General features: G+C 37.7%; 1 protein-coding gene across 1 annotated transcript in view; it reads right to left on the bottom strand.

The window, feature by feature from the left end:
- The window catches only part of tenm4 (teneurin transmembrane protein 4), a 349,240-nt gene that overhangs the window by 36,483 nt on the left and 298,273 nt on the right, over nt 1-14,484 (bottom strand). Inside the window, exon 26 of the mRNA XM_063016253.1 lies at nt 2,982-3,154. Coding sequence (XP_062872323.1) covers nt 2,982-3,154 — 173 coding nt within the window. The remainder of the gene's footprint in view (nt 1-2,981; nt 3,155-14,484) is intronic.

Raw genomic sequence — 14,484 nt, 5'->3', positions numbered from 1 at the left:
AAGGTTGCAAGTGTACTGTGATATTGGATTAGTCAATTCGGGAATTACGGGTGGCAATTGCAAATAAATCAATAAATAGATAAATAAATAAATAAATAACACAAATAAATAAATAAATGATGAAATAAAATAAGTAAATAAATAATATAATTTAATTAAGTTGAAAAAGTGTCCATAAATAAAAATAATAAAATTAATAAATAATATCACAAATAAATAAATACATAAAAATAAATAAAAATAATAAAATTAATAAATAATAACACAAATAAATAAATACATAAAAATAAATAAAAATAATAAAATAAATACATAAATAAATAATTACAAAACAAATAAATCTAATGACAATTTTCATTATTAAAAAAACAAAATAAAGAAATAAATAACACAAATTAATAAAAAAATAAATAATAACATAAAATAAAATAAAATAAATAATATTATTTAATTTTGTTGAAAAAGTGTCCATAAATAAAAATAATGAAATAAATAAATAATTAACACAAATAAAAAAAAAAGTATAAAATAAATACATAAATAAATAATAAAACAAATAAATCTAATGACCATTTTCATTATTAAAAAACCAAATAAATAAAAATAACACAAATAAATAAAAAATAAATAATAAAATAAGATAAATAAATAATATAATTTAATTATGTTGATAAAGTGTCCAATATCTTTAGTTAGCTATCAATAATATAAGATTTGACAAATAAAATTTTTTTTTTTACTAATACTATGCAATGGTTTTCTTCACAGATGTGAAATATGACATTTTTCAAAGGATCAATTTGATCCAGTACCAAAGACCATTAACAGCAGGTAAATATAAAGTAACACTATGTCTAAGACCCTGCTGTCCTGGGCCTAATCGAAACCCAGGTAAAGAACGGTCTTTCAAACCGAGAGCTTGTGGGAGCACAGCAAGATCATTACAACTTTAACTATGAAGAGCAGGGCACGGAGAGTTCAAAGGCGATTATTGGGAATCAATGCAGTGCTTGGTCAGCTGCAAAACAGGATATCAAGATGCCAAAGTATGCAAGGAAAATTACAAGCTGGGGCCCGAGACTCCCTGACCTCAAACATGTTCCTCTGTCCTGAAGGCAGTGATTAAGATTGGGTTTGCTACGCCAGACGGCAGGACCTCATGTGCAAAGCTGGGAGACAGGAAATCTATAGCAACTTTTATCTTTATAAGCGACATATGTTCTCTGAATTTCTACAGAGTAGGAACATTAGTTCATTTAGTTCAGGTCAGGCAAAAGCCACCAGTGAAATTAAATACAGGCAAATGAAAATCAAACCGTTGCTTTGTGTTTATAATAAACTCAATGATATAAAGACTGTGGCCCAAAATCCTAACGCTAGAATCTTATCTCTGCCCACCATGATAATTAAAGTAGGATCTAATTTAGAAAAAAGCTATAACAGAAATAAATTACATTTATTATCTTATCTTACACCAGATAAGTGTATTACAAAAACATTCCAACTCAGGCTAACTAAGATTAAGTTTCAATCTCTACTATTAGCTGATGAGAATTAAATGTTATTTTTCTTGGAAGCTGTTAACAGGTTGCAACTGTTACAACCATAATACTAATGTAACATTAATTTATATATCAATCTAATAAATAAAAAATCTGACAAGCACACACTAGAAAAAAATAGCCATATGCAAATTGATTTGTATTAATTTTTCATATAAAATTGTCATAATATTTTAAATTATTATAAGAACAATTGTCAATTTTTATTATTTGATATTTTAACTTAAGTAAAAATATATTTGCAATATTTTGCACTTGTAATTACGTACTAAGAAAGATCAGAAGATTATTGTACATAAATCTATGATAATCTATCAATTAAAATATTCACATTGAAATTAAGGGCAACACGGTGGCTCGGTGGGTAGCACTGTTGCCTCACAGCAAGAAGATCCTGGGTTCGATCCCCAGGCGGGGCGGTCCTGGTCCTTTCTGTGCAGAGTTTGCATGTTCTCCCAGTGTCTGTGTGGGTTTCCTCCGGGAGCTCCGGGTTTCCTCCCACAGTCCAAAAACATGCAGTCAGGTTAATCGGAGACACTGAATTGCCCTATAGGTGAATGGATGTGTGTATGTGTGCCTGCCCTGTGATGGACTGGCACCCGTCCAGTGTGTTACTGTGTGCCTTGCGCCCATTGAAAAGCTGGGATAGGCTAATTGGATAAGCGGTTAAGAAAATGAATTAATATTGAAATTGATACTGTGATTTGGAACATAGCCCTTATAATCATGTTGATTAAATGTATAATAATACAATAATATAAAAATAATATAAAAAAAACAACAACATTTTGAACACACATCGTATCGAATCTCAGCTCTGCCACCCGGCTGGGCTGGGCGGCTACATGAACAACGATTAGCTGTTGTTCACAGGATGGGTAAGCCGGAACAGGGTTCCTCATAACTGATTGATGGCGCCTGCGCAAAGTTGGGGAATAATGCTGATCAAGGTTTGGCTCTCCCTGTACAAGGCTGATTCGCATATGAACTCGCCTCGTGCAAGTGAAAAGATGAAGTTGGTACTGCACACATGTTGGAGGGGACATGTGTCAGTTGTGAAGCTCATTAGTTAGCAGTGGAGGGTTGTATCGGTAGAGGAGAAGCATAACGCAATCAGGGTAATTAGATACGACTAGAGGAAGGAGAAAATTGGGGGGAAAATTGGAGAAAAAAAAACACTAGTCAGGTACCACAGAGCTACCACTGCCCCTAACGCTGTCACACGATAAGACGTAAAAAGATAAATCTCTCAAGAAATGGCCGCCATTTAACACCTTCTGAGAGAATCTGACATAAAATCAAAAGACATAAAATCACACAGAAGTGATAATTATGTCCGTAAATTACAACGTCATTACATTTCTACAGGTTTGTAATAAAAGCTTGAGCATATCCCTGCACACAGACTAAAGCACTGACCTTGCATGAGTGTGTAAAACGTTCCTGAGGCTGAGAGGTTGCTGGTGACGATAATGTCCTCTTTGTTGGAGCCTTCAGCCTGGACTCGCACAGCACTGTAAGAATCAGTACGGTAGCTGCTCACCCTACCTGTAGGGTAGGTCACATTCGTCAGCCTCCCGTAACTGTCATACCTGAGAAAGGGTAGAGAGAGAGGGTTAGAGGTTATACTGTTGAAATTTTGAAGAATATGAAGCAATTAGTGAAGGATTTTATATTCTAGATGTTTCCAGGTGTAGAAAAAACACATTATCAACACATTATTTGACAATGAATTTTGCCTTTGTGTTTATTGTGTATATATGTGTATACTGGCAGCTGTAGCCTAGTGGTTAAGGTACTGGTCTAGTAATCAGAAGGTTGCCGGTTTAAGCCTTACCCCTGCCAAGTTGCCACTGTTGGGCTTCTTGAGCAAGGCCCTTAACCCTCAATCTGTTTAGATTGCATACTGTCACAACTGCAAGTTGCTTTGGATAAAAGTGTCTGCTAAATGCAGAAAATGTAAATGTATATTTCACAACTTAATTTAACTCTTAATTAAAATTAAATGAAATTGATCCCAAATGTATGCAGTCCATTTATGTGGGTTTTTATGCTTCAATGTTTTTTCTGTAAAAAGTTTGAGCATTTAACAGTTTTTAAATTTTTTTTATTTTTTTATTTTTTTTTAGCACTTTTTAATTGCTCTTAAAAAAAAATAAAAAAAATAAAAATAAATAAAACCAACAGAGCTTGGTTTTCATGTTAAAATAATAATAATAATAATAATACTAATTTTGTTTTATACTTAGTTAATTAATTATGTCAAATTAAAATAAAGTTATAATATACGTATATATATACAGTGCCTTGCAAAAGTATTCAGCCCCCTTGAACTTTTCAACCTTTTGCCACATTTCAGGCTTCAAACATAACGATATGAAATTGTAATTTTTTGTGAAGAATCAACAACAAGTGGGACACAATCGTGAAGTGGAACGAAATTTATTGGATATTTTAAACTTTTTTTAGTAATAAAAAACTGAAAAGTGGGGCGTGCAATATTATTCAGCCCCCTTGCGTTAATACTTTGTAGCGCCACCTTTTGCTGCGATTACAGCTGCAAGTCGCTTGGGGTATGTCTCTATCAGTTTTGCACATCGAGAGACAGAAATTTTTGCCCATTCTTCCTTGCAAAACAGCTCGAGCTCAGTGAGGTTGGATGGAGAGCGTTTGTGAACAGCAGTTTTCAGCTCTTTCCACAGATTCTCGATGGGATTCAGGTCTGGACTTTGACTTGGCCATTCTAACACCTGGATACGTTTATTTGTGAACCATTCCATTGTAGATTTTGCTTTATGTTTTGGATCATTGTCTTGTTGGAAGATAAATCTCCGTTCCAGTCTCAGGTCTTTTGCAGACTGCAACAGGTTTTCTTCCAGAATGGTCCTGTATTTGGCTCCATCCATCTTCCCATCAATTTTAACCATCTTCCCTGTCCCTGCTGAAGAAAAGCAGGCCCAAACCATGATGCTGCCACCACCATGTTTGACAGTGGGGATGGTGTGTTCAGGGTGATGAGCTGTGTTGCTTTTACGCCAAACATAACGTTTTGCATTGTGGCCAAAAAGTTCGATTTTGGTTTCATCTGACCAGAGCACCTTCTTCCACATGTTTGGTGTGTCTCCCAGGTGACTTTTTATAGATATCTTTGAGAAATGGCTTTCTTCTTGCCACTCTTCCATAAAGGCCAGATTTGTGCAGTGTACGACTGATTGTGTCCTATGGACAGAGTCTCCCACCTCAGCTGTAGATCTCTGCAGTTCATTCAGAGTGATCATGGGCCTCTTGGCTGCATCCCTGATCAGTCTTCTCCTTGTTTGTGCTGAAAGTTTAGAGGGACGGCCGGGTCTTGGTAGATTTGCAGTGGTCTGATACTCCTTCCATTTCAATATGATCGCTTGCACAGTGCTCCTTGAGATGTTTAAAGCTTGGGAAATCTTTTTGTATCCAAATCCGGCTTTAAACTTCTCCACAACAGTATCTCGGACCTGCCTGGTGTGTTCCTTGGTCTTCGTGATGCTCTCTGCGCTTTAAACAGAACTCTGAGACTGTCACAGAGCAGGTGCATTTATACGGAGACTTGATTACACACAGGTGGATTCTATTTATCACCATCAGTCATTTAGGTCAACTTTGGATCATTCAGAGATCCTCACTGAACTTCTGGAGTGAGTTTGCTGCACTGAAAGTAAAGGGGCTGAATAATATTGCACGCCCCACTTTTTAGTTTTTTATTTCTAAAAAAAGTTTAAAATATCCAATAAATTTCGTTCTACTTCACGATTGTGTCCCACTTGTTGTTGATTCTTCACAAAAAATTACAATTTCATATCGTTATGTTTGAAGCCTGAAATGTGGCAAAAGGTTGAAAAGTTCAAGGGGGCTGAATACTTTTGCAAGGCACTGTATATATATATATATATATAATAAAAATAAAAACATTTAAACAGAATGTAACAATTTGAGCACTTTTTAATTGCTCTTAAAAAAAACAAAAGAAAATCAAATAAAACCAACAGAGCTTAATTACATGTTAAAACAATTAATAATAATAATTTAATTTTATACTTATTTAATTAATTATGTCAAATTAAAATAAAGTTTTAATATAAAAAACACATTCAAACAAAATTTAACAATTTGAGAACTTTTTAATTGATGTTACAATTGTAAATAAGAAAACAGCATTTAAAAAAATAATGAAAAATAAAATAAAACCAACAGAGCTTAATTACGTCCTGATAATAATAATTATTCTTTTATACCTATTGTATAATATTATATATATATATATATATACAGTGTATCACAAAAGTGAGTACACCCCTCACATTTCTGCAAATATTTCATTATATCTTTTCATGGGACAACACTATAAAAATGAAACTTGGATATAACTTAGAGTAGTCAGTGTACAGCTTGTATAGCAGTGTAGATTTACTGTCTTCTGAAAATAACTCAACACACAGCCATTAATGTCTAAATGGCTGGCAACATAAGTGAGTACACCCCACAGTGAACATGTCCAAATTGTGCCCAAAGTGTCAATATTTTGTGTGACCACCATTATTATCCAGCACTGCCTTAACCCTCCTGGGCATGGAATTCACCAGAGCTGCACAGGTTGCTACTGGAATCCTCTTCCACTCCTCCATGATGACATCACGGAGCTGGTGGATGTTAGACACCTTGAACTCCTCCACCTTCCACTTGAGGATGCGCCACAGGTGCTCAATTGGGTTTAGTCCATCACCTTTACCTTCAGCTTCCTCAGCAAGGCAGTTGTCATCTTGGAGGTTGTGTTTGGGGTCGTTATCCTGTTGGAAAACTGCCATGAGGCCCAGTTTTCGAAGAGGGGATCATGCTCTGTTTCAGAATGTCACAGTACATGTTGGAATTCATGTTTCCCTCAATGAACTGCAGCTCCCCAGTGCCGGCAGCACTCATGCAGCCCCAGACCATGATGCTACCACCACCATGCTTGACTGTAGGCAAGATACAGTTGTCTTGGTACTTCTCACCAGGGCGCCGCCACACATGCTGGACACCATCTGAGCCAAACAAGTTTATCTTGGTCTCGTCAGACCACAGGGCATTCCAGTAATCCATGTTCTTGGACTGCTTGTTTTCAGCAAACTGTTTGCGGGCTTTCTTCTGCGTCAGCTTCCTTCTGGGATGACGACCATGCAGACTGAGTTGATGCAGTGTGCGGCGTATGGTCTGAGCACTGACAGGCTGACCTCCCACATCTTCAACCTCTGCAGCAATGCTGGCAGCACTCATGTGTCTATTTTTTAAAGCCAACCTCTGGATATGACGCCGAACACGTGGACTCAACTTCTTTGGTCGACCCTGGCGAAGCCTGTTCCGAGTGGAACCTGTCCTGGAAAACCGCTGTATGACCTTGGCCACCATGCTGTAGCTCAGTTTCAGGGTGTTAGCAATCTTCTTATAGCCCAGGCCATCTTTGTGGAGAGCAACAATTCTATTTCTCACATCCTCAGAGAGTTCTTTGCCATGAGGTGCCATGTTGAATATCCAGTGGCCAGTATGAGAGAATTGTACCCAAAACACCAAATTTAACAGCCCTGCTCCCCATTTACACCTGGGACCTTGACACATGACACCAGGGAGGGACAACGACACATTTGGGCACAATTTGGACATGTTCACTGTGGGGTGTACTCACTTATGTTGCCAGCTATTTAGACATTAATGGCTGTGTGTTGAGTTATTTTCAGAAGACAGTAAATCTACACTGCTATACAAGCTGTACACTGACTACTCTAAATTATATCCAAGTTTCATGTCTATAGTGTTGTCCCATGAAAAGATATAATGAAATATTTGCAGAAATGTGAGGGGTGTACTCACTTTTGTGATACACTGTATATATATATATATACTGTATATATATATATATATATATATATATATATATATATATATATATATATATATATATATATATATATATATATATACAGTGGGGGAAATAAGTATTTGATCCCCTGCTGATTTTGTAAGTTTACCCCCTTACAAAGACTTGAACAGTCTATAATTTTTATGGAAGGTTTATTTTAACAGAGAGAGACAGAATATCAACAAAAAATCCAGAAAAAAAACATTAAATAAAAGTTATAAATTAATTTGTATTTAATTAAGGGAAATAAGTATTTGATCCCCTACCAACCAGCAAGAATTCTGACCCCCACAGACCGGTTATGTGCACAAAAGGCACACAAATTAGTCCTGTCCCTGTATAAAAGACTCCTGTCACAGAATCAGTTTCTTCCGTTCAAATCTCTCGACCACCATGGGCAAGACCAAAGAGCTATCAAAGGACGTCAGGGACAAGATTGTAGAGGCCCGTCTGAAGTTTGCCAATGAACACCTGAATGATTCAGAGAAAGCTTGGGAGAATGTGATATGGTCAGATGAGACCAAAATTGAGCTCTTTGGCATCAACTCCACTCGCCGTGTTTGGAGGCATTCAGGTGTTCATTGGCAAACTTCAGACGGGCCTGTACATGAGCCTTCTTGAGCAGAGGGACTTTGTGGGCACTGCAGGATCTCAATCCATTACGGCGAAGTGTGTTACTAATGGTTTTCTTGGTGACTGTGCTCCCAGCTCCCTTGAGATCATTGACAAGCTCCTCCCGTGTAATTCTGGACTGACCTCACCTTTCTCAGAATCATTCTTACCCCACCAGGTGAGATCTTGAATGGAGCTCCAGAGCGAGGGTGATTGACTGTGATCTTGTATTTCTTCCATTTTCGAATGATCGCACCAACAGTGGTCTCTTTCTCACCAAGCTTCTTGCTGATGGTCTTGTAGCCCATTCCAGCCTTGTGCAGGTCTACAATCTTGTCCCTGACGTCCTTTGATAGCTCTTTGGTCTTGCCCATGGTGGTCGAGAGATTTGAACGGAAGAAACTGATTCTGTGACAGGAGTCTTTTATACAGGGACAGGACTAATTTGTGTGCCTTTTGTGCACATAACCGGTCTGTGGGGGTCAGAATTCTTGCTGGTTGGTAGGGGATCAAATACTTATTTCCCTTAATTAAATACAAATTAATTTATAACTTTTATTTAATGTTTTTTTGTTGATATTCTGTCTCTCTCTGTTAAAATAAACCTTCCATAAAAATTATAGACTGTTCAAGTCTTTGTAAGGGGGTAAACTTACAAAATCAGCAGGGGATCAAATACTTATTTCCCCCACTATATATACAGTATATATATATATATATATATATATATATATATATATATATATATATATATATATATATATATATAATGCTGAAAACATTTTTAGTAACACCACAACTAAATCAGTTTTTTTCCCTACCCTTCCTCTAAAATGATGTCTGAGCACATCTACTTGAAGATTTGTATCAGTCACATGATTGAAGCCTGCAGGAAACTAACAGGCGTCCGGTCTCAGTAATAACATTTCAAACGGAAGTGATGGTTTCAGTAGGTTCACAGGACAACCCCTCCCCTCCGGTCTCATCTGAGCAAAACCCGAAGACAGGAGCGCCAGAGCTGAAATTGGATCTGATTCGAGGGTAAAGACTTCAGAGGTATGTGAGAGTTTTTGGAGAGGAAACGCTCAGCATTGTATTAGGAACCAAATTGAGTTGTCCTCTTCTATTTTTGTGAACAGATGTAATCAGAGATAAAAGACCAGTTCTTGGCACTATTTTCTTATCCAAACTGATTACAAAATAAACAGAAAGACTCTCTCTTGTAGTGGCAGATTCCGTATTTACCAGATTTCAAAAAAAGGTTTATAAAAGTGATGTTTCCACTTTTAAGTACAAATACTGAATCACAAAGTGGTTGTTGTATCAGGAATCTGACCCCAGTAACATTACAGATGTTATTACACTATGCTGTGGCCTATCTTTGTATCATGTGCCAAAAATGTGCATGGCGTTGGCTATTTTGTAGTAATTGTGCATAAATGTTGGGCTAATGTTAGTTAACCTATATTAATGTGTTAAATGCAGAATGACCTAAGTGACTCTGATAAGGGTCAAATCAGTATTTACAAATGACTGGGTTGTATCTCCAAAACAGCAAGGTGTGGTTTGAGGGTGACAAGCCAAAAACCCCAAATGTTGGACGGTTAAGATTTACTAATGCTTGAGGACATGATAGCTAAGGCATCTGGTATAGACTGCACAATAATACTGCACAATACATATGTCTCACAATACAGTGTATTTATTCCTGAAGAGTTGGCACTAAAATACACTGTAGGATGAACCTCAGTGCAATGCACAGATGTTGAGGAACCTGCTGGTGATGTCCTGGCACCACATACAACAGATAATTGTGAGTCAATGTCTAGACGGGTCAGAGCTATTATGACAGCATATTAGGAACAGTGGTAGCCTAGTGGGTAGCGCTTTGGGCTATGTATTGAAAGGTTGGGCCATTGAGAAAGGCCCTTAACCCTCTCAGCTCGAGAGGTGCCGCACAATGGCTGAGTCTGCGCTCTGACCCTCTGATGCTTGTACACCTGTATGTGTATATACAGTGTATCACAAAAGTGAGTACACCCCTCACATTTCTGCAGATATTTAAGTATATCTTTTCATGGGACAACACTGACAAAATGACACTTAGACACAATGAAAAGTAGTCTGTGTGCAGCTTATATAACAGTGTAAATTTATTCTTCCCTCAAAATAACTCAATATACAGCCATTAATGTCTAAACCACCGGAAACAAAAGTGAGTACACCCCTTAGTGAAAGTTCCTGAAGTGTCAATATTTTGTGTGGCCACCATTATTTCCCAGAACTGCCTTAACTCTCCTGGGCATGGAGTTTACCAGAGCTTCACAGGTTGCCACTGGAATGCTTTTCCAGTCCTCCATGACGACATCACGGAGCTGGCGGATATTCGAGACTTTGCGCTCCTCCACCTTCCGCTTGAGGATGCCCAAAAGATGTTCTATTGGGTTTAGGTCTGGAGACATGCTTGGCCAGTCCATCACCTTTACCCTCAGCCTCTTCAATAAAGCAGTGGTCGTCTTAGAGGTGTGTTTGGGGTCATTATCATGCTGGAACACTGCCCTGCGACCCAGTTTCCGGAGGGAGGGGATCATGCTCTGCTTCAGTATTTCACAGTACATATTGGAGTTCATGTGTCCCTCAATGAAATGTAACTCCCCAACACCTGCTGCACTCATGCAGCCCCAGACCATGGCATTCCCACCACCATGCTTGACTGTAGGCATGACACACTTATCTTTGTACTCCTCACCTGATTGCCGCCACACATGCTTGAGACCATCTGAACCAAACAAATTAATCTTGGTCTCATCAGACCATAGGACATGGTTCCAGTAATCCATGTCCTTTGTTGACATGTCTTCAGCAAACTGTTTGCAGGCTTTCTTGTGTAGAGACTTCAGAAGAGGCTTCCTTCTGGGGTGACAGCCATGCAGACCAATTTGATGTAGTGTGCGGCGTATGGTCTGAGCACTGACAGGCTGACCCCCCACCTTTTCAATCTCTGCAGCAATGCTGACAGCACTCCTGCGCCTATCTTTCAAAGACAGCAGTCGGATGTGACGCTGAGCACGTGCACTCAGCTTCTTTGGATGACCAACGCGAGGTCTGTTCTGAGTGGACCCTGCTCTTTTAAAACGCTGGATGATCTTGGCCACTGTGCTGCAGCTCAGTTTCAGGGTGTTGGCAATCTTCATGTAGCCTTGGCCATCTTCATGTAGCGCAACAATTCGTCTTTTAAGATCCTCAGAGAGTTCTTTGCCATGAGGTGCCATGTTGGAACTTTCAGTGACCAGTATGAGAGAGTGTGAGAGCTGTACTACTAAATTGAACACACCTGCTCCCTATGCACACCTGAGACCTAGTAACACTAACAAATCACATGACATTTTGGAGGGAAAATGACAAGCAGTGCTCAATTTGGACATTTAGGGGTGTAGTCTCTTAGGGGTGTACTCACTTTTGTTGCCGGTGGTTTAGACATTAATGGCTGTATATTGAGTTATTTTGAGGGAAGAATAAATTTACACTGTTATATAAGCTGCACACAGACTACTTTTCATTGTGTCAAAGTGTCATTTTGTCAGTGTTGTCCCATGAAAAGATATACTTAAATATCTGCAGAAATGTGAGGGGTGTACTCACTTTTGTGATACACTGTATGACAAATAAAGGCATTCTAGAGTGAGTTGCCCTAATGTTTTGACTCTTCAGTGTATGTGGAAGCATTTCACTTACATTACATTTACATTTTTAGCATTTAGCAGACGCTTTTATCCGGCATACAATACTGTGACACTATACAGCCTAAGCAATTGAGGTTTAAGGGCCTTGCTCAAGGACCCAACAGTAGCAGCCTGGCAGTGGTGAGGCTTGAACCAGCAACCTTCTGATTATCCATCCATCCATCCATCCATCCATCTACACAGCCCAATTTCATAGCAACCCAAAAGCCCATACCAAAGCACCTGGGGTTCTATAAAAGTAACACCTACTTAAATGTATTTTTACTATAGCATAAATGACCTGAACTTTCCGTCCCTTCTCCGTCGATCGTGAGTCTGCCATTTCTTGTTTTTTACATAAACATGCTGACTAAAATACGTCTTTAAAAATTAGCAGACTACTTCTGCAACTCAACAATGCCTCAAAACTCTATTATGATAAGGCAAACACATCTGCAGCCTTGACAGAACAGCAAATTCCAATAAAGCTTAATGGAGAGAACAGCTCAGCAGATGCTTTTGTTGTGTTTGTCGCTGCTGTTTTGCATACAGTCTTGGCACAGATCCTGGCTGGCGTAGCTAGCGCATGTCCTCGGGCTAGCAGGCTTCAAAGGGGCCTAATGAATTCAGGTGGTGGTTATGATAAACTCTGAGAGTCTATAGTGTTTGCAGATTGGTGGGTGTAGATAAATAGTGAGGTCCATTCCATTCCTCTATTGGTGCATTATAAGTTTGGTCCTTCTGGCTGCAATATAACCTTCAAAACTAATAATATAAAAAAAGAATAAACAGCCGAAAAACATGTTTTTTATGATGAAGTCTAGTCTGTTCTGTCTGGGGTGGAAAAAGCAGACTAAATAAAATCTAATTATTTAAAAAAGCACAGGGTTTGAACCCTTTCTTACGTTAATTATAGTTTTTTTCTCATTGTAACAAAAAGTATTGAGCTAATGCACTTTCAGCCTATTTGAACAAATAATATGACTGCATCTATTTTCAATACAACAGCAGGGAGATAAACATGTAATTGCTGGTGAAGTATTTTCCTATCATTTTGAAAAAAGCAAACACATTTTGGAGCAAAACATCACTGGCAGGCATTTCTATTTGCCAAGGGTCATCTTGTGCTTCTTTCCAAATATGTTCTAGTAATGTGTGAAAAAGGACTATCAAGAGGAACAAGGACAAACTACAGCCAAATAATTGGTTCCAAAAACTAGTGTTAGGCAAATAAAAAAGGGAAAAGTACAAGTGACAGATGCCCACTTTCAAACGGACTTCAGAGGAAAGAACAAGCCGTTCCAAATGAAAAAATTTGTTTACGATGTGAGGGGATTTACCATCTCGATAAGCAAGTCGAGGTAATTATATTGTCGCATGGATTTCGAACTAATGAAATAACAATACACAACAGTTTGTGTTCCATCTTATACATAGATTTTAGTTACATCATATGGTACACAAAGCCCTGCAGTACTGAAATTAATGCAAAGCAACTGGGAGTATCTAAGAAAAAACTTATGGCTTTAATTCTTCAGAAAATTCTGTCCAGATTATTTAAACATATGTATTTATTTATGTATAGCAACTGATTATCATTGCTCTAAAGTAGGGATGTAACGATGCACCACATGACAGTTAAAAATCGGTGCACATGTGCCACGATTCGAATCGGTTATTCATTTAAGATGAATCAATATTTACTTTAAACAGCAGAGAATACTTTCTTTATTTGTATTATTCATTTATTTATTTAATGATGGATTTGTTTTAAAATTTCATTTCAGTTTTTTACTCAATAACATTATTTAGCATAGTTTGTTTAGATAAATAAAAGATAAGCACAAATACAGTATTTTATTTGTTTAAGAGAAATAATAAAAGGAAACTGTCATAATTTGTCTTTAATTTCTTTTTGTTTAAAGAAATTATGAAAAAATCATATCGTGAACCCAGTATCGTATCGCATCGTGGGTAGAGTGTATCGTTGCGTCTCTACTCTAAAGTAATTAAGATTAAAGTAGGTCCAGAAACTAGAGGACCCAGAGACAACCAATGCAGACTAGAGTTTGGAATTCAGTAACAATAAAGTGAAAAGTCAACGGTAGCTGAACAGTTAAGATACTGGACAAGTTATTGGAGGGTCAATGGTTTAAGTGCATGGCCAGTTTGCCCTTGTTGGGCCCCTGAGCAAGGCCCTTAACTCTCAATTGCGTGGACTGTATATGGTCACAACTGTAAGTCACGTTAAATATCTGACAATTTTCAATACTACATCAAAAGCAGAACTGCTATTTAGCACAATCCTTTGTTGATGAACAACATTAATCTATATACTGTATATAGTATATAGTTTTTTGAGCTTTTTTGAGTTTTTCAAACCCTGGGTCTCGAACACCTAAGGGTCCCACCTAAGCCGGAAAAAAGGGTCGCAGAGTAAAATAATAATAATTAAAAAAAACTTTTACACAAACAACTCCTTGTGGAGGCTTTATGTTACATCTTGTAAACCACAGTGAGACCAGATTGTACAGAGCAAAGCAGAGAGAGTTGATTGTGTTGCCTGAGTTGTATAAAATCATGGACAAAATGTGGGTCACTTAAAAAAAGGTGGTTTAGAGTAATATAAACTATATTACAGTGTATAATATATTGAAAAATAATC

The sequence above is a fragment of the Trichomycterus rosablanca genome, chromosome 20 (assembly GCF_030014385.1).
Source record: "Trichomycterus rosablanca isolate fTriRos1 chromosome 20, fTriRos1.hap1, whole genome shotgun sequence".
Lineage (NCBI taxonomy): Eukaryota > Metazoa > Chordata > Actinopteri > Siluriformes > Trichomycteridae > Trichomycterus > Trichomycterus rosablanca.
This window is presented reverse-complemented; position numbering and strand designations above follow the sequence as displayed.